We start from the raw sequence: 24,943 nt of genomic DNA on the forward strand, positions 1-24,943 counted from the left end.
AAAATACTCATCGTCTGTACTGTGGCTTAGCACCTCACAGTATAAATGAAAAACATGATGGGGGACATATATAGCACCTTCCCAGTGCTGTATCTCATAGGCACCCCTGAAGTCGGGACACTGTACTTTTGTAGGTTATTTTACTACCGAGGTGGAACATTGACTCAGTCACTAGTTTTTTCGTCGTTATATGCCGCGTGAGAACTTTTTATTATGTTTGCTCAGTGACTGCAGAACACAAGAGGGTGATGTTTTCAGCTTCTTGGGCGGCTACTTCTGAAATTGCAAACTCTTCTTTAAAAAAAAAAACAGTCTTAAGATTTCTAGGCTGGGTAACCACACTTTGCAGTTGGTGGAAATACAGTTGGTCTTCCGCATTGCTTCGTGATCGACTTTAAATGTATTAGCCAGCGTATTTTCCTGTGATTTATATAACCTGGGAGGCTCGATCTCCGCGTCCATCTTCATGTTTCCGGGATTTCTGGAAAGGGTGGAGGTTTTTTTTTTGTGTGCTTCCAGACTGTGCGTACCTCACCTGTTGGAGAGCCACTGGCTCTGAGGACAAACGCGAGGATTAAAAGATGACAAGACTGTACAGCGGTCAAATTATCACTGAGATTTGACTTTGTTTTTACGCCTCCTATGTGTGTGTTTTCTTCAAATTGTGTTTCCTCGGACATGGGTTAGAATAGACACACCCTACAGTAACGCATTTATAAAGTAACAATACAGCGCATCCGCTCCAAGCCGACCTGCTGGATCAGGTAAGTGCACTCAAACCTGCTCCGTCCTACTGACTCGTGGTCAGCACCGCTCTCTTTATAAAAAACAGTTTAATTCACTTAAATCTCTGAAGAGGACACCTTAAACTGAATTTACTAAACTTTCATGTAACCTGCCCATAAACACGTGTATATTCACTTTGTGTGTGTGCGGCTGGTGTATGTTTTATAAACTCGGTTCGAGTTCAGGTTATGAGACTCCCTATATCTTATATTGGTAAAAATGTTTTGTACCAATGTTCTGGAAAGGAGAGTTTCAAAACCGCAGATCTCAATCCTGAAATAAGGTCACACAATTGTATTTTATACAATTTCTTATTCTTTATTCTCCTCCGCCTACAAAAGTTCAAGGATTTCTTTTTCCACAATAGTTTCCTTCAGCTACTAGCTATTTTAAACCAGTTCCTCTTAAATTATTCTGACACTAAATTATTTCCCCCCGTTATTCTCATTTCACGGTTATACCGTACGAATTATCAGTAAAATGCCTTTATTTCTAAGGGGTGGTATGATATTTACTGCTGGGTAAAGACAGCGTGTTCAACCACGTTATTAACGAACTGGAGACGGTTACAAAATTTCGATTCAGTGGAGATGAGGCCTAGATTTCTCAAAATATATCCAGGTGTTACCTGTGAGCAGTGATAGAAGTGGGTCCCTTTCAACAGGTGAAATGCTTCGGATAGAAAGCGCTAGATTAATGCAGGTTATTGTTGTAAACTAATTAAGTGATACACTGTTAAAAGACACTACCAACAAAATGAATGTATCATCAATAGCAATAGGTAAACATTTAAATAAATAATATCACTTAAGAATAACACAATTGTACATCTCTGTATCGACATTCTAACCCTTGGCTTTCAGTGGATAAGACAGCTAGTCAGATGGCTAAAGACAACAGTTGGAATAACTACAAATGTTTGCCGTAGTTCCGAGATTCCTAGGAAAGCTTGTTGTAACACGTTGCTGTCCTTTTACTGAGCTGAAGAAGCGCTCTCTTTGCCCCTGGGTGGTACTGTATAAAGGCCATAGTGCTTTCTGCTCCGTGCCCTGTTCCCAAACCGCAGGGAGAACCGAAAATACATTTATCTACGCGTGTTTAAGAGCCACGAAGCCGCTCAGACATACTGTACACTGAGCTCTAAAGAGACTTCCAAGGGAACACACTTATTCGTTTTCCTTTACGTCTTCTGTATTATTGGGTGTCTAGAAGGACTAGTAACGTTCATATCTGATTTGAAGCACAACAGAAACACCTACTGTGAGTAACTGTAAAATACGTAGTTCAAATTAATTTCCTTTTGAATTAAGCAAATGTTTTCAGGTCTTTGACTTATTCCTTTGTATTATTTCTGCATACAGAAACAAATGTCGGTTGCTTCTCTCGATCTTTTTACTTTGTTTAGATATCGGCCAATAAAAGCTGCTCTTCCATTAGTTGTACTGTATAGTTAACTGGTTTTCTCTTCTGTTCTCTTAATACCAAACTGAAACCACATAGTACAGGGTAAAGGTCACTACAATAAATTTAAAAAGCTTATTTTAGTTACTGATTCTGAATACTACAAAGCCTTAACAGACAACATAAAGAGACACCTCAAGAGTTATCCAGTTTATACAGTGTTATCTACAGTGAAAGAGAAAAGTTGTTAGTTACACCCTAAAATGAGTTCACTCTGGATATACAACACACATTCAAATAATTCTTATTGATTTTGAAATTTCACTTAAAAATACAAGGAAAAAACATCTGTATTTCATATATAGATACATCCTTTTATTGAAAATCTTCAAAACAAAGATTATATTCCAGATATGCTTGTGTCACACTCATCTGTAAAAACATTGTTGTGACTTTGATAACTTCCTCTCATTTGAATAAATTCTCTTTTTTCCATTTAAATTCTTCACTAAATTCTACAGACCCCATGGCTTTTCTCCATTCTTATGTTAGAATTTCTACATCTGCTGCCCATCTGCCGAAATTTAAAGGCAGCTTCTCCTGTATTCACAGCTGACTGCAAATTGTTTCGATTTTCCTAATAAAGCTGAGGAAACACATTATGGTTATTAGTACCTTATCTCACGAGACCAGATTTTGAAGTACCCACAGAGCCCGTTGGGTGAGGATACTGGAAAAAATTAAGAACTTTTGCAAAAACGGGAAACATTTTTCTTAGTGAATAACACACAATTCTTCCTTTAAAAAAATGTGCAGGTCACAGTTATGTGCAATCCAGTCAATCTGTTTGATAAAGATGATAAAGTTTGACCTAGGCCTGTTGGAAACTACTGTGATTAGGTAGATCAAGTGCACAAAAGTGAGATATAGGTAGTTTAAAATGTCTATGCTGCTATTGGTTATAAAATGGCAATCCAATCATAATCTTTAAGCCTTTAAAATGGGATTTTTGCTTTTATGATGTACAAGTAGTCCAAGAACAAATTTACTGTATAAATCCCGTATTGTGTACTATTTTAGAAACAAGTGTCAAGTATAGCACTCATGAAGAATACAATACTTTTATTTGAGTTGTTTGGTAAGTTTAGTACTACATATTATCCAAATATTGGTTCTGTTCTCAGAATATTAATCAGTAGTTACTCACTGTGCTTTCAAAGGAATCTGGATCAGCCTTCTGTCTTGGTATCCTTCCATCATCAGGATTTCCGAGTTTCCCCAGGGTTAACTCTGTACACTTAGAATCTTATATTCTTTAGTGAGATCTTGTCTCAATCTCCATTGCTCTACACCGAAAGCATTTAGTTCCCTTAGTTTTGTCTTTATATGAAAATCCCTTCTTTTAATTCTTTCTGAGGCTATAATATCCTCTTTGTGGTATGTAATGAAGATATTTTTTATAAAACTAAACACAGTGATTTAAATGAGGTTTTACTAGTGCATTGTCAAACTTAAACATAACATCCCTTGGTTTAAATTGCGGTTTTGCTATATCGCCAGCCATTCTTTTTTCCTGCTTCTCCATGTTGTCGTGATCAGTTCATAGCCTTCTGAATGTTTTGTAGAGTCTTCTGTGAGTGGCTTCCTGCAGTACCATGGGGTCACCCATCACCCATCACCCATCACCCTCACCCATGAATGGGGAACACTCTTAACTTCCATCCGTCCATTTTTTAAGTGCTTCATCCAATTCAGGGTCACACGGGAGCTGGACCCTCTCCTGGCAAGCAGCAGGCATAAGGCAGGGTATACCCTAAACAGGACACCAGTCCGTCTCGGGGCACACATGGCCACAAACACATTCACACCAGGGCCAGTTTTCTCAGAAGCCAATTAACCCACAAGCATGTTTTTAGACTGTGGGAGGAAACCAGAGCACCACTGGGAGAACATGCAAGCTTCACAAGCCCCAGCACTGCAAGGCAGCATTGCTGACCTGTGCTGCCCCACTTTGTACTAATGTATGATAAATTTAATCTGGGTTGTCTGCTTCATAGTTCCCTTGCCACTAATTCTCTTTGGCATTCTCCATATTTCTGCCATCCAAACATTTTCCTATCTAGATCTAAAATCATGCAATAGCTGAGGAAGAGAAATTAGTCTAAATAGGTCCCTATGACACCACTGCTCACTGCACACAGTTGTTTTTGTTTTTTATCAGTGTGCAACATTATCTGTACTGTGATTTTTAAATCAGCCTTTTTTGAGGGATCATATGAATAGTTTTCTGCAAATGTAAATCTGAAATGTACCTTTATCTACTTTGTTGCTTGTTCAAAGAATTGTTGCACATTAAGCAAGACTAATTCCTTATTTGTTGTCACTTCAAATGTACATTGGTTTAAGAGGTGCTAAGAGTTTGATTCAGTTATGCCTTTATATGAATCATGATAGAAAATGAGTCACTGGGAAAACAAAATGCTAAGGTTTATGTCTCATGCTGGTCAAAGGTGCCTGATAAGTGACCACTTACATGGTAGAATCATGTTTTATGTCATAGGGTGGTTTTGTTTGTCTGGGTGGCTTATTGTGCACTCTACGAGTTAGCAACAAGTGACTAACACTTTGATCATTATCTGGCAATTTCAGATGTGTGTTAGGGTTTTGAAGTTACTTTGTCAGTCAGGCTGTCCAGTTCCTTTGCTAGAAGATACATTTTGTGACTCTCTACTCAGATGTGCTTGTAAATTTCTAAAAATGTTGTCTGCTCATAAATTGAAAGAACATCTTGTAGTTTTATAAATGTAATGGCTCTTTTACAGACTGACTCTTGCTGCTGATAAATTATTTATAAAATAACCAATTTATAAAGTTTAACAGATAAGAGCTGGTAAAATGTATAATTGATCTCATTATAGATCTGTGTTTTTTTTAAATAAAGCATAAGATGTCAAATGGATATACAATAACATCTCGATAACTTCATGATATACTAAAAATTTATCAGAATGTATAATTACAGGAGCACCTCATACTTCAAACTTTTTTCTCTGCAAGAAGAAATCCTAAAAAAAAACATACTAAAATATCAAATTTGTCATTTTTGTTGAAAGCTCTTTGTGCCATCTACTTACTCCCTGAATCAGTCGTGTCAAGTGACCTGAGACTGGCCATTCTGTGTCCTCAGGGGATTACATGTTCAACAAAATAACACAACATGTGTCAGCAAAGGGCACCTGGGTTTTTTCCCCTTAGTGCATCTACTTCTACAATAAACTTGTTGAATTGATTAAATAACTTACTTGAGATAATATTTGCAAAATTAAAATATTTCAGTACTTTAATCCTTTCCTACCAAAACCAGTAACCCGTGCAAGCTCCACTAGTTTGTCAGGTAGGTGCGTTGTGGGTTCATTGGACTGAAATATTACAGTTTTGTCCTCATCATTAATGTTGACTTCACCTTCTTGCATTTTTTACAGTTTTAACTGTCAGCCTTCTCAGGCTGTTTAAGGACAAGTAAGCCAAGTGTTAATAATGACCAAGTGCCGTCATTATTAAATTTGTGTAGCGGAAGAGGACTTCAGCTTCAGATGAGGCTAATTAAATTCTGCTTGATGATCGTTATGAAACTCATTGTGATCTTACATGGTAATTTGGCATCATTACCTTGATTTGTCTGTGTGTTTTCCAGCTTGTTTCACAGAGGTTTCCTGTGGTTTTATGTCACTCAGTGTACTACTGTGTAGGTTGTCACCATACGCAGTTGTAGAATAGACCATGGCAAATCTATAGACCACTGTAACAAAATCAGGGTAGATTAACTAAAAATGCAACACAGAGGAAAACCATTTTCATTTTTTGTCATTTTCCTTTTTTCACTTGTGGGGTAGGTGTGCTGTAAGGGTTCTGTTCTGCAAAGGCTTGGAAAGACTACGGGGGTGGCGAGCCATCCAGTCCATCTGCAACAATGAGGTGAGTGTGGGACGTACTTATGAAAGCGATTTAGCTTATTTACCATAATTCTAACAAATCACCCTGCTTTTGCTGTGGTATATTGCACTGAAACTGAAAATGAAACGGTTAAGGTGGACTTCAGAATCCTGTGGAAATCTGTATATATACATGTATTTATGATATATATGTACTGTATATGGTTCTAAGGACCTCTGGCTGTTCTTAAGTGGTGGTGACCTGGTGCTGAAAAGCTAAATGCTGTTTGCAAGGCTTTAGCTTCATTGCTGTGGGACAAATACACTGAAATGCTTCCTTGGGGTGTTTCGTATGGCCCCGCAGGACATACTGGGACCCGGAAAGAGGTTGTATAAAGGATTCGTGTTCAAAAGGTCAAATGTCTTCTAACGGCAGCCGTTGAGAGCAATGTCCGTCAGGCTTTGAAATGCAAGGGGGTGAGATTTGTCAAGCCTTTTCACAACACCTTGAATAGAGCCCTCGCAGTTCTCGACCGTGGCGAGACCACTGGTTTGTGACAACATGGCGACTTGCAGTACTTTCACAAAATTCACAATGTTGTGCTCAATTAGGAATCTGTCAAATTTTGCAATACCATTAATTAATATATTTTGTTACTGAGATTTAATAAGCGATCTGAGAAATTAGGCCTGCAGTTTCCCTTTAATTAAAGAATATTTACTTTTAATCTGCAATGGACTGGGGTCCCACCCTGGCTGTACCCCACCTTGAGCCTGGTACTTGTTGGGATAGGCTCTGGCTCCGGCTCCAGATCCCTGAATTAGGTGTACCGGTTAGAAAATGGATGGGTTTCCTTTTTGTATCTCTGCCATTGATTGATTAACAAGGGAGTAAACCAGTGCAAATAAATAATAAATCAATAAGGAATAAAGTAAAGCTAATTTGAATTTAACTGGAGCACATTAACTGCATGAAGTTATAAAGACAGCTCTAGTAAGAATATTGGATGGGTACAGTATGAAAGGCAATGATGATCACGGGTAACAGATGAGGGTTGCCTCTCAGAGACATTATTCAAAGACACAGGCTGGGCTTGAGAGTGAAGTTATCGAGGATAAGGAGGACCTTTTTTCCCTGTATCTGCAAGGGCAAGTGACGTACAAAAAAGAGATGATCACAGGCATCAGTCTCTGCAGATGTGGACTTGTTTCTCTCTCTTTAGGACTGCATGTCGGCATCCCCGCCTTCTGAGACGGTTCGGCATGCTGGTGCTCAGGTGTGCAGGCTGGGCTCCCTGCCAGGGCGGCTCGATGGGGTACGAGTGATAGGAGGTCATTTAGGCCCATAGTGAGGCTTGTGTTGGTGCTAGTAGCTCATTTAGAGAGAGGAGTCCTCCCAGCCTGTCATCTCACAGCAGTACGTTTCAAACTCCTAAAGACCTGCCATTGTAATAAAGAAACTGAAACATTTTTTTTAAATCCTGTTCTTCCTGCAGGCTTAAATGAGGAATTGGACTTGTATTTTTATTTCAGATTTCTGTTGTAACTGGCATTTTACAGAACAATAACAACAAAGAGCAGAAATCTGCCAACAAAGGCCAACAAAAGAAATCTTGAACTAGAGGAACAGACACAGGTTGTACATCTTGTGAGGATGTCGCAGAGTGGTCCCATGACGAAGTGGACAATAGAATGTATGAACGACTGCTGCAGCAACATAATTATTACTGCAGGTGGACCAACCTCCTGTGAAGTATAACTGAATATCGGTTAGTAGAGTGAGGGATTAGGGGCAAGGCAGTTTGCTTTATGGCTGTTCTGGGAAGCAGTCTACCCCTTCCAGACTGTAAGTGGGTGGAACTGCATGGGCCTCTCCTGCTTATATCTATATTAGGCAAAGACCTCAAGCTGTGCATCTAATTTGTGTGTGTGTAAGAATGAAATGCTGCAGAAGTTTATACCGTAGGGAGCCTTTCCAGGAAACTTTGTGGGTGCCTTTGGAGTATTGTAATGTCTAAAAATTATTAACTTTCCTGGCCCTTTTCCCACTTCACTTTACTGCCAGCGCCTGCCTCCTGCCTGACAGCCCTGACAAGCATATTAATTTAAGGCACCATGAATTAGGGAGTTTGTTTACATAATGTGAAGCATCAGTAGCTGCAGTGCATGTTTCCTTTTTTCCTTATGTTGATTGTTATGTCTCAGACTTTCCATAGTAAACATGTTAAAGTACAGATCATGATACACATACACTCTCATGGTTAAATGTCTAGATTAACATTAGCTAACAAGGCATGTTATTTAAAAAATAGCTTCTCTTGTCTCCTGTTTGCTGTTGGAACAGATCTCCGAGTCCACAGCTGAAGCCTTAACTACCCTTATGACAATAACCTGAAGTTTTTATATGGACATCCCTATAAATATGTGAAAATAATCTACAGTTTATTTTTGGAAGGGTTAGCATGCATTTTTAAGGCAGGCATATGAAACTTGAAAATTTGCCGCTGTTTAGGAACGGGATGTAAAAGCTGTTTTAAAACGGATGCATCCATCTAGAATACGCTGAAGAAGATGCAGGGTGGTAAGAGCCGCAGCATGAGGTAGAGAACTGCATCTCGCTGTTTTTATTTCAAATAAATCCGATGCTGCACTGCACTATGCTTTTAGACTGCCAGGAGGAGCAGTGAATCCATAAAGTGCCACATTTGCACACGATTCAGACAAATCAGTACAGTATTAAATGTTTATTACCCCATTGTTGCTTTCTTGCACTAATCATACTGTACAGTATGCATAGTGTATTAGTGACAATTTCATTAAATACAATGATTATGCACTACTCCAAATTAGATGCAGTACATGCAATACAGCATATTGCAATTAGATGCAATACAGCATAACACAAACTGAATATTTTCATTCCATACAGAATTATTAGTAATTGTGTACAAATAGTAATTAAAAATCAATTGTATTCTAGATGATAAAAAATATACATAGTGGCCCTAAAAACAGATCATATTTTAAAGCAAATAAACACGTATAAACAGATTTTGAGTAAGTGAGTTGAGTGACTTATACCTACGTACTGTAAGTTGCATTGTAGCTGATACAAATCTGCGCTATTTTCTTTAAGGTTTTTCTTTAAGGAACAGAAACCACACTTTCACAACAACAATGCTGCAATAATTATGACAAAATGTTTTTGATGTATAATATGCTGTTTTTAAGGGTTTGTCTCAATAATTCCGTTATGGTTTCATTCTGCAGTTTTTCTGTAATTTTATTCCGAAACACTTCTGGTTTGTTTTGCTTGCTGGGGAAGTGAAACCAATATAACATAAAAAAATGTAACTATTAGTTTCTTTGGTCGAGCCATCACTGAGCAGTGCTGTAGTTTTTAATTTAGATCATCCAATCAGGGTGACACATTGGCAGTTCAGTAGTGGAATTCTTACCTGCCATGTGTGGGGCCTGGATTTGATTACTGGCCAGGGAACATGCTGTACTTTAACAAATTGCCCTTTGTGGATAATAAAGACTCTTTCTCTTATTATGAAATAGCATAAATACTATTTATTATATACATACTGTAGACACATTTTTATTTATGTATCACAGTATGTTAAATAATTAAAAATATAGTAATAACTAAATAATAAACGGATTCACCTTTTGAATCATAGTAATCTATTGTAGTTGGTTTGAATAATTGAATACAATTCACCAGAATTTAACTTATCATGATATCTGATTCATAGTCATTTGTAATTAACGAAACGTAGGGGTTCTGCAGATATGTTGTTCTGAGAATATAAGTTTGTTGTTACAGTAAACTGTGGGGCTCACAAACCTTTTTGTAATACATTGGTTGGCTATGGTTTTTTAAACAATAAGATCTTGACTCTCGTTTTAGATTCTTGATTAATTCCCACTTGTAAAAGGTCTGTGTGAAGCACTAGGTAATAATTCCTGAAATTCAGAAAACAAATGTCTTTATCACTATATGCTACAAAAACCAAACGATCTAACGCAATTGATTAGAGGTTGCCCAGCTCACAGAAGTGTTTCGCACTATTGTCAAATTTCAAACTATTGTGCATCACCATTTGGATTAGGATGTACTGTATTGAATATTACACTGAGAAGAAGATTTTTTTTTGAATATTCATCAGATGTTCATTGATTGACAGTGAGTTCCATTGTCCGTTACACCTCAAAGTGACATTAAAAAGACAACAAAGATTTAAGATCTGTACAGTGTCGTCATACAGGCTAAATGTGATATAAGAGAAATTTGGTATCATGAGAAGTTCAGTCAGTGAGATAAATCATGTTGTAGTACGAGTTACATTTTAGCTGACCATCATGTTCCTAAGCATGAATATACATTTTCAGATTCAACACACAGTTTAAATTTGAGGAACAGGATTGGCTACAAACGGTTCTACAAATAAAACAGTGCAATCAGATGGATCTGGCAGTAAATCAGTTATTGCTCTTTCACTTTGTGCTTCTTCATGCACCAAAGGTAATAAAGGAGGGGTAGTTTCTTTGCTCTGTAAGCTTAAATGTAAATGTAAAATACTGCTTTTCACTGTAGCAGTCTTCACCCAAGATTGTTAGCTCTGTACTGGTACTGCCTGCCCACGGTCAAGATCCAGCGTTTTTCTCACATTGGGTTGTAGTGCTACGTGTAGCAATAGGGGCCTTCAGGGGACCTGTATTCCCCTGTCTTCAATTTTTCAGTTTTTCCTGGATATCTGGGGAGTGGTTTATTGTTGGAATGGAACACTAAAATACTGCTCATTGAGACTGACACAGAGATGAGCAAATTTGCTGGTAAATGCAAGGTTAAAATTCAGGGTGCGGCTCGCAAATTAGCGGATGTCTAAAAGCCTACAGTATGTGGTGAGTTTGGCTCTTACAGGAGAAAACTCTTCAAAGTAGAAGGGGACACCGAAGTATGCAGATGACAACATGGCTTAGATGAAGCTTTTCAATAATTAATTCCATCACAAGAAATAATTTTTTTTCATGTTTATTTTAGTTCCCTTCTATCATTTAGTCTGTATAAGTAGCATTAAGACCAAATATAAATCATTATAATGCTTATGTAAACCTGAAACAAATACATTGTGTTCACGACAGACTATGCAATAAATGGTTTTATGTATCTAATCTGTCTGTTTAGTGAGTAATCCCACTTTCTCAGACAGCTCCAGTGTGTTTTTTTGATGTACTTTATAAGTCCTTATGCGTTCGCGTTTAAATTAATTTGCACAAAGAGGGGTGTGCCTATGTTTTGGTTAGAAAATGGAACTTTGCATGGGGCAGTATTATTGCAATATATATTGATATATTGCAGCAGTACTACTTGCAAAATAATTATTACGTTTAAGCAGAATATTTCTTTTCTCCATGAAACAAATAAACTTCTGTAGAGTTCTGCAGGTTCCCCCTTATTAACCAGTATTTTGAGTACTAGCCCTGATATTAAGGGACAAAAGACAAAAATGACACTTTTGAATTTTCTGAGTGGCTTTTGTTTATATTTCTAAAATGTATATTTTGTAAGGGTCTGTTTGAATGGAGCTGGAAGTACCAAGGAAAGCATGTGCTGTAGTTTTAGATGGTTGGTAAAATGGAAAACTCACTAAAGAAAAGCCGTGGTTAAAACTGCAGTCCGAGCAGATGAATCAGCACCTTTCCATGAGAGATCAGAATCACGTTAGAAAGGAGAACTAGCCTTTAACACTCACTTCTCTCTTGGGAAATGAGGGAGAACTGAGTAGCAGTTGGCCAGTTTTACTGCTCAATTAAGATTACTTTTACTTGGCATTTTTGGGCGGCATTAGATTTTCGTTAGCTTGAAAAGCCCTTATATTCAATTTCTCTTGACACCATATTAGAGGAGCAACATCCAATTTTTCTGCTGCTTCCTCTCCAAGAATGGCGGAAATTGTAGCAGGTAATAGTACTCTGTTGTTTGTCCTCTTTCAGTCTGAACAGTTCTTCAACTTGCTTTATCAGATGCTTCTAAAGATCTTGAATTCCGACCACTCTTAGCAGATTATTATTTGTTGTATCTGGTTCAGCTTTTCTTTGCAAGAAATCAACAGGATCGTCTTTGAAAAACCAATGTTTTGTATGATGGATGCTGGAGAAGCTTAGGTTTCTAGCAGTGATTTGATCAAAGCTGACCACAAAGGGCCCACTATTTATCTATAAGTTCACATTCTTCAACACTCCCAATCAATCCGAAATCTAAATACCTATGTTGCACTTTAACAGCTGATGGTGGATTTTTAACAGAAGTGCAAGTGGCATCCTCTTGTTTTTGCCAGCACTAGGTATGCTACTTTACAGTGTATTTACAGAATTGTCAGGTTCTCCTTTTGTCAGTTTTCTTCAGCAAGAATCTATTTAAGTTTCCATTTCCACTTAAATTTTTTTGAGTGATTTTTTTCAGTTAGTCACTTTCTGAAACTGCTGATTGTGCTCCGCCACAACCCTAGATTTGATGCAACGGTTAGAGGGTGGGTGGTGTGGAAGACCGAGTGGAAAAAGATCAAGAAAGTGACTGTGGGTGGAACCACTGTCTTAGGTGCAAACTAAAGCCTGTGATTCTTCCCACCCCTTCAACCAGAGAGAAGTGAAACAGATTGCAGGATGCCAAAGGGTATCTTTCTGTCCTAGTTCAGGTGGGGAGCTGCGTCAGCATGCGTAGGCTGCAAAGGAACAAGTAATAGGTTTATTCCATGCTGAAAAAAAGAAGAAAGAAAACAACGGTTCGGCCATGGAACCTTCTTCAGCCTACTTCAAACCTGAAGAAGGCTCCACGGCCGAAACGTTGTTTTCTTTCTTCTTTTTTTCAGCATGGAATAAACCTAATACTTGATCTTTCTGTCCTGTTTGTTTGACTTCTGACACTGCCCCTTTTCCCTGTATGTTCCTTTGATATGTTGAAGTCTTGCCTACTTTTAATGTATAAAAAGGAAAGTGTAACTTCAGTCCAGTGAGCATGTCTTGAGTGCTAGGGGAAACCCCTTCTCTGCGATATACTCCCCTTCAGCTGATTGAATTGAAGATCTCTGTTTGACAATCTCCCATCCTGAGTCAAGACTGAGTTTTCTTCGGATAAATGTGTTAAAATAGGTTACTTGAAATGACTAGGTGGAACATAAAAAGTATGGTTTTGTTATAATATAATCTATTGTGTGTGAAATTACTCAAAAATAAAACCTATGCGATATTGTACTTATTCAAATTAATCTCAAAATCACAAATGTTTGATTTACAGTCAAGTAATATCAAGTGTTGTCTTTTTTCTGTACTTCTGGACACTGCTCTTCTGTGGTTACATTATAAATACACACAGAGTCTAAACACATTCTGTGACTGAAATAATTAGTTCACAGGTTCTATTGGCAGGTAATTTGCATAGCACTGGTGATTGTTCACTATTTTAGTTTTTGAAGTGCTCTATTTTTGTGGACATTTTCAAAATTGCCTTCTTCCCTGCGCAAACATCAAAGCTTTCAATCTTAAGATGCAATTTACATTTTTTAAATTGTAGAAGTTAAACCCCAAATTGAAATTGCTTTTAACAAAGTTGGTAGGTGAAGTTTTTTTTCCCCATTTTGTGTCATCCTGTAACCCGAGTAGCTAGAAACAGCTGGCCCTGCTGCCTTAGAGCGAGACTGCTATGTAGTAGAGGTCAAAGTTGTACAAAATTTGAATACGTTGCTTAAGTAAAGATATTGATTAGGCTAAGATGTTTTTCATTATCGTTAATGGTACTAATTAGAAAAATATATGCTGGTTATAAGCATTTAAAATACATAGTGGCTCAATCTAAACTATTTTATTTCTATTCATTGCTGGTATTCATTTGAATTCATTGAATTGTGTGGTGCATCTGTTTCTAGCTATGAAATTGCATTGTCCTCGGGGCAGCATTTCGCTTTTCAACTCGGGAGACACGGAATGGCATCCAAATTAGAATTTAAAGAAAAAAAAATAGTTTAATGCTCCGGTTTCCTCCCACTGTCCAAAGACATACTGGTAGGTTAATTGACTTCTGGGAAGTTTGGCTCTGGTGTGAGTGTGTGAGTGTTTGTGCCCTGTTTGTGCCCTGTATGGCTGCTGCCCCTTATGGCCAGCAGCCATATCACCCTGCAACTCACAACTGGCAGCCCACTGAAGCTAAGCAGGTGTGAGCCTGGTCAGTACCTGGATGGGAGGAACTCCTGGGAAAAACTAAGGTTGCTGCTGGAAGAGGTGTCAGTGGGGCCAGCAGGTGGGCACTCACCCTGCGGTCCATGTGGGTCCTAATGCCCCAGTATAGTGACGGGGACACTATACTGTAAACAGGCGCCGTCCTTCGGATGAGATGTAAAACCGAGGTCCTGACTCTCTGTGGTCATTAAAAATCCCAGGGCATTTCTCGAACAGAGTAGGGGTGTAACCCCGGCGTCCTGGCCAAATTTCCCATTTGCCCTTACCAATCATGGCCTCCTAATAATCCCCCTCTATGAATTGGCTTCATGACCCTGCTCTCCTCCCCACTGATAGCTGGTGTGTGGTGAGCATTCTGGCGCACTATGGCTGCCGTCACATCATCCAGGTGGGGCTGCACACTGGTGGGGGTGGAGGGGAGTCCCCATTACCTGTAAAGCGCTTTGAGTGGAGTGTCCAGAAAAGCGCTATATAAGTGTAAGCAATTATTATTATTATTATTATTATTATTATTATTATTATTATTGTAAGGGACTGGCATCCCACAACCCTGAATTGGATGAGGCAGTTAAAAAATGGATGGATGGCAGCTAACTAAAATGTGATATAAGAAGTGAAAAGGCATTGTGAACAGGCATTAATCTTCTGCAGACCAGACAAAGGGAGAAGGAGATCTGCAGTGTGGGGCTGAGGAGGAATTTCTCCACCCTAAGAAATTTTTCAGCCACCCGCTGTAGAGGCCAGAATGGAAGTAGCGCTTTCACTGTTGGGGGGGGGGGGGTCATTGCTAATCTAGCATTATGATGTGGCTCCTTGAGATAAACTCCATACTACATAGTTAGCACTGTGAAGGCTGGAGTTCAAATCTCACCTAGCCATCTTCACTTCTCGTCAATTTCCCTACTGGATCAATAAAGTCTTATCTATCTATCTAAGCTGGATGCTCTGTAATATGGACCCTGGAGGGGCTACGTTTCACCTGAGAATACAGAAAGAGGGCAGGACCACCGAAGAGTACAGCAGGAGCTCGTGTGAATAAGTGGAGACAACTCTGGGGAAGAGACAAAAGAACGCATTCAAGAATCAGGCGTGATCGGGTTCTGAATGAACTACATGACTGTGTCTTCTGTAGGTCCTATCTATCTGTTTGACACGGATGCAGCTCGGCTGATTCCCTGTGGTTTGAGGCTAGAAATCTGCACGCATTAATCTACATAGCATGAAGAAACTGGGAGTTACTAATTTAGCCATGCAGAAAAATGTATTTTTCATTTCTTTGCAAGAAGAAGGTTTTTATGTTGAAATGCTTAACTACCCTTCTCTGCTCCCTGAGAACTGTATAAATGGCTAAACTGTGTGACAATTTGTATCTGTCACTGAAGTCCTCAACCACAGCAAAGCATTTGAATACATTTGCAATCGGGACTTTTCCAGTTCTTTCTTTCTTTTTGTTTCCTTGAAATGGGCTAGAGTAGTTTTACATCTGACAAATATTAGCTGCTGCCCTAAAGTGTCATGACGGCAGGCTCTGAAGTAACAAAATGTGAAAACTGTGTGGGGGTGTGATACTTCTGCAAGGCCCTGTAACCTTTAGTAAACCCTGTCCCGTCACGACAGCAGAACGGCCCAGCCAAGTGTCCTCGCTGTTGTTTCGGTTGCTAGGATACTGAGCCACTTGCCTCTTGAGAGAAATTTTAGGATCATGGCTAAGATGACTTCAGTCTGGGGCTGCATCCAACTTGGGGAAAACGTGGCAATGGTTATTGACGACTTTGGGAAAACAGAATTGGCTGGCATGCGTAAGAAGCCAGCATGCCTTGTGATGTTCTGGAATTATTTACTACTGTAGATGTGCACTGTCTGGGCCTGTGTGAAAACTTAAAAGCGCATAAATCCCATAGCAGCTGTGCTTCCACTCCAAAAGAAATTTGCCCGAGTCTTCATTTCTGATGCCTTAGCTCTGTGCTAGAAGGTGTACAAATCCCTCAGCTTATAACCAGCTCTATGCTTGACCACTTATTAAAGTAATGGCATGCAGAATAGTTGAACAAAAATAGCTACGTCTAGCCTGGCCTATAAAAAGTTCATGATATCAGTATTTATAGATCCTCCTGTATCAGGCTGGAATCCAGAAGAGCACATGGAGTGACCTTTCGGTCTCGGGCTGGAAGTCACTACTGATCCACAGACAGGCCCCAGGGTAGTCGTTCCTCTCTGCACCCCATCTCAACAAGCTTCCCATGGGGTGTGGCTGAAGTCTCTGCAGCATTTTAACCAAAATATTTGGCAATATATGGGAACTGTTGAGCATGGTAGTGATTAAGCAAAGGACATACTGTAGTTCTCTGGGAGTCTTGTGTAATCGTGTTGGCAGTATGCTTTTGCTCCAATGCCTCAGTATTTTCAAAATAAAACTGGGGGGGGGGGCATTCAGCACATTGATACTACTTAATTAGACAAATGGTGTCTAACCAAAGGGTTAGGCACTGCTGCACTGCTCGCAGCGCTGGGGCCTTGCATTCGATTACAGACCTGTGGTGCTGTCTGTGTGGAGTTTGCATGTTCTTCTTGGGTTTGCATTGGTTTCCTCCAGATGCTCTGGTTTCCTCCCACTGTCCAAAGACATCCTGGTAGGTTAATGGGAAGTTTGGCTCTAGGGTGAGTGTGTGAGTGTTTGTGCCCTGTAAGGGACTAGCATCCCATCCAGGGTGTGTCCTGCCCTGCACCCATTGCTTGGTGGGGATGGTCTCAAGCTCCCCCAGAACCCTGAATTGGATGAAGCAGTTAAAAAATGGATGGATGGCGGCTGACTAAAATGTGATATAAGAAGTGAAAAGGCATTAATCTCCAGCAGACCAGACAAAGGGAAAAGGAGATCTGCAGCGATCATTGTTGGGGGGGGGGGGGGGGGGGGTAATTGCTAAGCTGGGCGCACTGTAATATGGACCCTGGAGGGGCTACGTTTCACCTGAGAATACAGGAAGAGGGCAGAACCGCCGAAGAGTACAGCAGGAGCTCGTGTGAATGAGTGGAGAGAACTCTGGGGAAGAGACAAAAGAACGCATTCAAGAATCAGGCGTGATTGGGCTAAGGTTTTGTGTCTACAGCTGTACGCTAGACAAAGCCACACTGCTCATGTGCCAGTCAGCGAGAAAAACAGTTCAGTCAAAGAGTTGACTGAACACGTGACTTATACTAGTCTGTGAGTGAAGTATCTCCAAAATGTGACAAAAGTTACAGGAAATGAAGACATACTGTATGCATCTTTGTTGTTTCTTGATCTTTCTGTGCTATCTTTGTATCAGCTCGGTGCAAAGCAGTTTTGTGGGTTTTATTATGGTTTACTTTCTGAGCTGTCTTGCTGTCATTAGCAATGGTTTGCTAGCGTGTGCTGTGCACTTTAGTCACCATGAGCTGAGACTGATGGGGTTCAGTCATGTAGGCTACAATTGCACAGGTAATTTACAGGTACAATTTCTTGGCACTTTCTTCTGCTGAGTTTCTCTGGTTGTTGAATTCTGGGTTTTGCAGCCATTTCCAGAACTTTACAGATGCCTTCTGCATGCTTTCAGGTCACCTATCAACAACTACATACAAGAAAGGACACTCTTTTCTATGCATCAAGTCCTTTAATATTGATACATGGTCTTCAGCATATCGGATAGAGAGTGCAAATGTGTCCGAACTCTGGGCATTGGCTGAAATCCTGAATTTAATCCTAAATGCATACTCTTAAATTTTGTGTCACATATTTTTAGATCAGCTCTTTGCTGGGGTAAGTATTTTAGACACAGTGTTGATTCAGTGCTGACTGAAATGTTTCAGTCCCATATTGTCTCAAATACCTCGTTACTGCCAATATCCTCCCAGATTTCAATATTTTTCTATAGCCTTGACTGACTCAGCTCAAATTTGGGAAGCATAAAGATATTTTCTACAAAATGTGAGTTCAATGGGAGTAACCAGACAATTAATGTTCTTAGAGAAGCATCAGACAGTTTTGGCTCCTTTAACTTTTTTTTTTTAGTTTTGAGAAGGAACATTATAAAAGAATAGAATTTCCTGAAAGGCTCGAACGCCCCGTCTTTTCAATTTCTTAATTATTGCAGCCAATTCCTTAATTAAACTGGTAGTTTGATTAGATCTTTCCTAGCACAATCCTTTGTTTTATAAATTCCAACAACTGTGTTCAGTCTGGAAGATAATGGCAGTGTTAGGCAACAGCATTCACAGTGCTGCACTGAGTGCTGAGTTTTGGTTTAATGAACAGGCACCTGGACCCATTGCTGTGGGATCCTCTGAAATGCTCACCTGTGTCTGCATGACATCAGTTGATATTTACGATGTATTAACAGCTGTGTAAATAACTATTGAGAAGCATGTGAAGGCAGTGAGATCTGGATTCGGATGTGTTCTCACTAATAATGAGGTGGTTTCTCTCTTCCTTAATTTGAGACATGCAAGTGTGAAGAGGGCATTTTTCACCCCAGTCATCTTGCCCTGCTCACATATTCAGAGACCACATCCTCTTAATTGCCTCCGCCAAGAGTACGAACTCTTGCTTTCTTACTCTGTTTTCAACAATTGACAGGATGACCTCCGGCTGTTCATTTCTGCCAGTTATAGATGATCGCGTTCCAGTACACCAGCTGAGGGGCAGGTCCAGGGTCTTCTGTGGTATTGTGTGTTTATTTATAAGTATTTACAGCAAAAAGCACTCCTGTGGTAACGCATTTATTTGCACTTAACCACAGAAGTAGATAGGGATAGATGCATTTTAGGTAGAGCTCTTTCCTAATTACTTTGCAAGGGGGACGATGGAGTCTGCACAGGTACAAGGCGGGATACTCCTCTGTCTACCGCAGAGCACACAGACGGATACACCAGGGCTAATGTCTTTGGACTGAGAAAGGAAACTGGAGCAGCGAGAAGAAACCCACATGAACATGGGGAGCACATACAGACTCCACACAGACAGCACCCCAGGTCCGGAATTGAACTCGGGGCCCCAGCACTGCGCCATTGTTCCACCCAAAAGCAATAAACATGCAATAAATCATTTTTTATGACCGTGTAGTTCTCTGTAATAAGCACTGTTTTGCAGTAGTGGTATTTAAGTTTTTTTTAAGAGGAACAGCAAAAACTAGGAAACTGAATATTTGTTCCTTATTAGGAGTTTTTGAGGTTTTTGAGATAGTTTCAGGGTAGCAGCAAGGTCTGCAGTCACTGCTTAATGCCGGCAGCCGTATCACCCTGCAACTCACAGCTGGCAGCCCACTGAAGCTCAGCAGGTGTGAGCCAGGTCAGTACCTGGATGGGAGACCTCCTGGGGAAAACTAAAGCTGCTGCTGGAAGAAGTGTTAGTGGGGCCAGCAGGGGGTGCTCACCCTGCGGTCCATGTGGGTCCTAATGCCCCAGTATAGTGACGGGGGCACTATACTGTAAACAGGCGGCGTCTTTCGGATGAGACGTAAAACTGAGGTCCTGACTCTCTGTGGTCATTAAAAATCCCAGGGCGTTTCTTGAAAAGAGTAGGGGCGTAACCCCGGTGTCCTGGCCAAATTTCCCATTGGCCCTTACCAATCATGGCCTCCTAATAATCCCCTAATAATCCTAATAATCTCAGTGGCCTCCTCCCCACTGAGAGCTGGTCTGTGGGGAGCGTTCTGGCGCACTATGGCTGCCGTCGCATCATCCAGGTGGGGCTGCACATTGGTGGTGGTGGAGGGGAGTCCCCATTACCTGTAAAGTAAGTGTAAGTGTATATAAGTGTAAGCAATTATTATTATTATTATTTTGTTCATCAGTAACTACTGTATATGAAGCCATCAGCTTTAATGAAATGTTAGGTTATGTCTATGATGAAATTTCATAATCCTAAATCTTATACTCTCCTGTTCTTCCTTTTGTTCCAGGCAGTATCTCAAGGTCAAGAAAATATACCTTCTTTGCATCCCCATTGTACTTTTCATCGCCAGCTTTGGGCCTGTGTCTGTCAGGTAAGACCTGTCCCTGTCCCATCGAGAACAGCATTGCTCAGCTCAGGAGCTCGGGAAATCTAGTCAAACTAGTCAGCCATTAAATCATCCCTGCTGAAGGTTTCCTTTTCAAGTGTAGTATGTTGTAATATCTTACAACAATATCTAATTTGCTGTAACTTCCTCATTTGTCGTTTCTATTGGCTCATCAACACTGTAGTATACAATATATGTAAAACTTGAACCACCCCCTAATATTTAGACTTTCCACTGTGCATAGTTTTACAGTTTTTACTTTATTTATTGAATTTGATTTGCATAGTTAATTTTTGTTAACTTAGAATGCGAACAATTTATAATAAATAGAACGTAAACTATTTCTTCACGGACATTCCTAACTGCTGGACGATCTGAGTATTACTAGTCAAGACTTTTTATTTACTCAGTTATTTTTTTTATGTGTATGAATTTGGATGTGATGAATTCCTTTGTCCATTTCAAACATTCACAAGAAAAACTCTTTTGCTCTTGTGCACACTTTGCTCCATTTTTAATCCAAGTGTTTTTCAAAACTGTTAAAACTTCGTAGCATCTCTGTTCTAAGTCTGCATTGCCACCAGCTAGGTTTGCCTCTACGTGTTTTCTAGCAACACAGATTTGTTTTATTTGTGCAGAAGACATTGCTCCAGTCACCAAGTTGCCAAAAAAAAATCACTCCAGTCAGCAAAAAAAGTTGCTTGTGTACAATTCAGGAAGTTATGATCTGTACTCATGCATACTTGTACATTTTCTTAGAAAGAAACTCTTAAGAATATTTTTAGGTTTTATAGTGCTGTACACAGGTCCCTAATATTGTATATCCTCTTCCTTTTGTATTAATGATATCTCTATGCAATAAGGTTGAATAAAGTGGTCATTGTGTCAAGTATATGGTCCACTTTGTGTGATGAGTTCCCAGTCCCCTAGAAGATTATACATCGAAACAAATCATTTCCCTGCACACACAACCTGCTGAAGCAGTGACACCATTAATCACCTCTTATGTAAAGATTATGAACATTAGGAACTGATCCAGCAATTGATCCTTTAATTGATCATTGATTCATTGAACAGTGAAGGGAACACTGGTCCATGAGAGCTGAAAGATATTCTGATCTTTGTTCCCAGTGGATCTGTAAATTACTTAATTGATCAAACCACCTGTTTAATTGGTCTGAGTTGGATTGTATAAAGCCTGAGAGCTGTTGGAATGGGGTTCTCTTAAGGCCAGGGTCTGGGATCCCTGCACTGTGGGATGTCGTAATAAGGCATATTTAGTGGTAATAGGTGATTCCTAAGGGTAAACAAGCTGGCGATTCTAAATGTAGAAATATAAACTGAAATGTCTCTACTATGTTTACTACATCTGTGAGCAAGATGGAGCTATAAAACTCCACACAGTTGTGCATGTGTCCAATATCTTGTAACGTGATATTTTAATAAGGTCTTAACTGCGCCTCCAAGTCTAGTGAAGAAAAAGTGGAGCCTTCTTTAACCAGCCACATTGGTTTAAAGTGCAGTAGCTCGAATTATGCAGGCAATATACTGAGGCAAAGGTTGAACGGACATTGCTTGTGTTTTATCTACAGGTTGGCCATGTGCAGTATCCTGTCAACACAGGAGTCAACATTCCTCTCTCCCCTTTTGCAATATCTAAGATCTGATGGCTGTAACAGCCTTGGGTTTTTGATTTTCCACATCTTTTCAGCTTGTCTGTGCAATAGTACCAGTTAGCTGTCTAGAAGGCGGGGATATGGCAATTTCACTTTACTCAGGAAGTATTGCAACTCTAACAGCAACAGCCTCTTCTCTTTGTGTTTGGCTCTGAGCTTTTTGAACCACCCTTGTGTCAGCCAGTTAAGGTCCAGCCTAATTGTTTGTATATTGTGTTTATTTGCAGGTTCTTTGAAGGGTTCATTCCCATGGAAAAGTGCATTTTGCCTCCTGGGACAAAATTACGACCTGAAAATGATGTTGACAATTCCCTAGATCTGTGGTGAGTGCTGTGAAGGACTGTGTATTTCCAAAGAAAAAACGTATTTTGCTGGCTTTTTCTGTACTTTTTAAACGCTCTTTCTCAGTGTAAGATTATGCCAACTAATGACTAATCACCAGCATGTTCCGATATTGTGGGACTTCTCTTACTGTAAGTCACATAGCTCAGGGAACCTGAGTTCCTGAATTCCTGTTCACGCAAGAGTGACCTTCTGTGAGATCAAAGAAATTTCCTGGCTTTATTACAATACATACCTTCGACAAACCACAAATGACACCTGTGTGAAAATTCCGGCTTTCAACACAATCAGTATACAATTCTGCATCACAAGTAACAGTGTTTTGATGCCATTTTTGGTGACCCCTAGTGGTGATGCCTTTGCTACTGCAGTACTTTCTGCAAGCAGCTAGCTTAGTGTCCGATCGGCCTGGGGCAAGGATGAAGCAGCACTGTCTTCTCGTTCTCATCCCTCTCGTTCCAGCCAAGCTCTGCATGTCTTAACTGGGTCAGTCAGTTTCTTAACTAAGAGCAGTGAACATGCTTTTCAGATCTGTGCTTTATTGATTATGCAAGGCTACCTAAAAAAGCTGCAAGACCAAGGCTGCAGATCCCAGATCTGGGAGAATATTGGCTATTGAGGCCAGTACCAGCTTTCTGTGTACAAACTGTCAAAGCTGCACGTGGGCTGGTGAAAACCTGAGGGAACCAGTGATCCTGGATTTGTATGGTCTGTGTTCCACACAGCCCCGTGTGTTAGTATGTAGTGCACAAAATGACCTGTTGTGGACATTTTTACAGTACGCCTAAAAAGCTATTTGCACTCATTTCAGTCAAATGAGTTTATTTCAATACTTCAGGTTCAAACCAGAAAACATAAGAATGTAAGATCAAGTGGTCCAAGAATCCCATCCTGCTGATCCATAATGGATCCAAGAGATTCAGCTTTGACCTCCAAGATGTAAGTGATTCTGTGTAAAGAAGAGACTCCTGCTGTCAGACTTAAAATATGTTTGCAAGTACTTTCAGCTTTGGGTGGAAATTAATATACAGTACCAACAAATCGATTTGTGTTCTCAGTTGCTTGTAAGTGGAAAGCTTCGTATTTAATCAATACTGTATGTAGACTGAGCTGTACATACAGAAACGTCTTCACAAAAAACAAAAAGTTTGAAAGATACAGCGAGGTTTAACACTTTTATCCCCATTTTGAATAGTTAAGGCAGAAACTCCACTGAAAGCATGTGGCTCAAACACTTTCACAGCTTTAAACAAAATACATAGGTTGTTTTTTTTAATAGTTCAAGCATATTATTAAACTTAAACTATTATTTAACTCAGAGTATAATTTCTATTTGTACCCATAGGAGGACTCACTCCTTGTGTTCAGTTAAACCTCCTGTGTAGCACAGCACCCGTTTTTCAATATGCAAACGTGCCTATGCAACAGTGCCCAGTGGCACTGATCCTGTTCCAGAAGGTGATGTCATGTTGTCCCTCGAGCCCTAGACTGTGTAGAAATCTCCCTCTGTGGAGGACCAAGTCTTGCAGTGTACAGAGTGGCTGCGTCTGCTCTGAGCCTGCTAGCTGCTGTGCTTGTATCTTAGCAGAGCTGTTCCCATCTTGCACACAGGTTAGTTGCGATTCCTAGTTCGGAATCATACTTTCTAGTATGGAATCGTATTTCTGGAATTTGACATTTGCATTCAGGCGATCGATTTACGGAAAGGTGTTTCAAAAGGAGCAGTTTCAAAATTTTTAAAATCGCAAAGGTTACGGTCAGTCTAGGTATGATTCTGTTCATCCAAAAACCCAGCTCATAAACCTCTGACATGGTAATTATGATTCTCATAAAGTATTTAAAAGATACATTATTAAGTGAGGGAGTGGATAGCAGTGCTGGAGCTCTGGGTTTGCTTCCTGGGGTGCTGTCTGTGTGGAGTTTGTATGTTCTCTTTAAGTTTGTGTGGGTTTCCTCTGGGTGCTCCAGTTTCCTCCAACAGACATGCTGGTAGATTAATCAGCTTCTGTTAAACTGACCTTGTTCTGCAAAACCAATGTTGCTGTAAGGAGGGTCACTGTCACCATAAAGAGAGTACAGAAGAATAGCTTAAGACTAAATACTTCCTGGAGATAAGCCCATTGTTAAACTTCTCAGACAAAGAAGAAAGCAAAAAGTCTGTAGAAACTTGGGAAATGCAGCAGGCATCTTTTTTCACTGCAGTCAGACCAGCTAATCAGTTCATTAGCCAGATTGGACAGAGCATGCACAGGAGACTAGGAATACGGTAGTTTCAAGACGTGTGTGGAGTTTGTATGTTCTCCCCATGTTCTTATGGGTTTCCTCCAGGTGTGTTAATTGCCTCCCACAGTCCCAACACATACTGGTAGGTTAATTGGCTTCTGGTAGGACTGACCCTGGTGTGAGTGTGCGTGCATGTCTATCTGTTTGCCCTACAATGGGCTGCCCCAGCATTACAGATTAATTATAGAACAGAACTTGTTTATATCCAGCCTCTCATACATATGATGGTGAACACAAAATGCACTCCAACCATATGCAGGGTTTAATA

At 40.0% G+C, this 24,943-nt stretch overlaps 2 protein-coding genes across 3 annotated transcripts in view; both read left to right on the forward strand.

The window, feature by feature from the left end:
- The first annotated feature begins 491 nt into the window (after window positions 1-491).
- LOC148817410 (alpha-1,3-galactosyltransferase 2-like) overlaps window positions 492-24,943 on the forward strand; it is a 33,752-nt gene continuing 9,300 nt past the window's right edge. The window contains exons 1-4 of one of the 2 annotated variants that reach the window (XM_088938135.1): window positions 492-764; window positions 6,081-6,162; window positions 20,276-20,359; window positions 22,278-22,373. In XM_088938135.1, coding sequence (XP_088794261.1) covers window positions 6,158-6,162; window positions 20,276-20,359; window positions 22,278-22,373 — 185 coding nt within the window. In that variant the 5' untranslated portion in view covers window positions 492-764; window positions 6,081-6,157. Of the gene's footprint in view, window positions 765-6,080; window positions 6,163-12,022; window positions 12,091-20,275; window positions 20,360-22,277; window positions 22,374-24,943 lie in introns of those variants that run through there. The other variant, XM_088938136.1, reaches the window with a different exon arrangement.
- LOC148817411 (uncharacterized) overlaps window positions 6,117-24,943 on the forward strand; it is a 38,432-nt gene continuing 19,605 nt past the window's right edge. Inside the window, exon 1 of the mRNA XM_088938132.1 lies at window positions 6,117-6,162. The gene's annotated coding sequence lies outside the window, so the exon portion shown is untranslated. The remainder of the gene's footprint in view (window positions 6,163-24,943) is intronic.

This window comes from Atractosteus spatula, chromosome 20 (genome assembly GCF_055471065.1).
Source record: "Atractosteus spatula isolate fAtrSpa1 chromosome 20, fAtrSpa1.hap1, whole genome shotgun sequence".
NCBI classification, from domain to species: Eukaryota; Metazoa; Chordata; class Actinopteri; order Semionotiformes; family Lepisosteidae; genus Atractosteus; species Atractosteus spatula.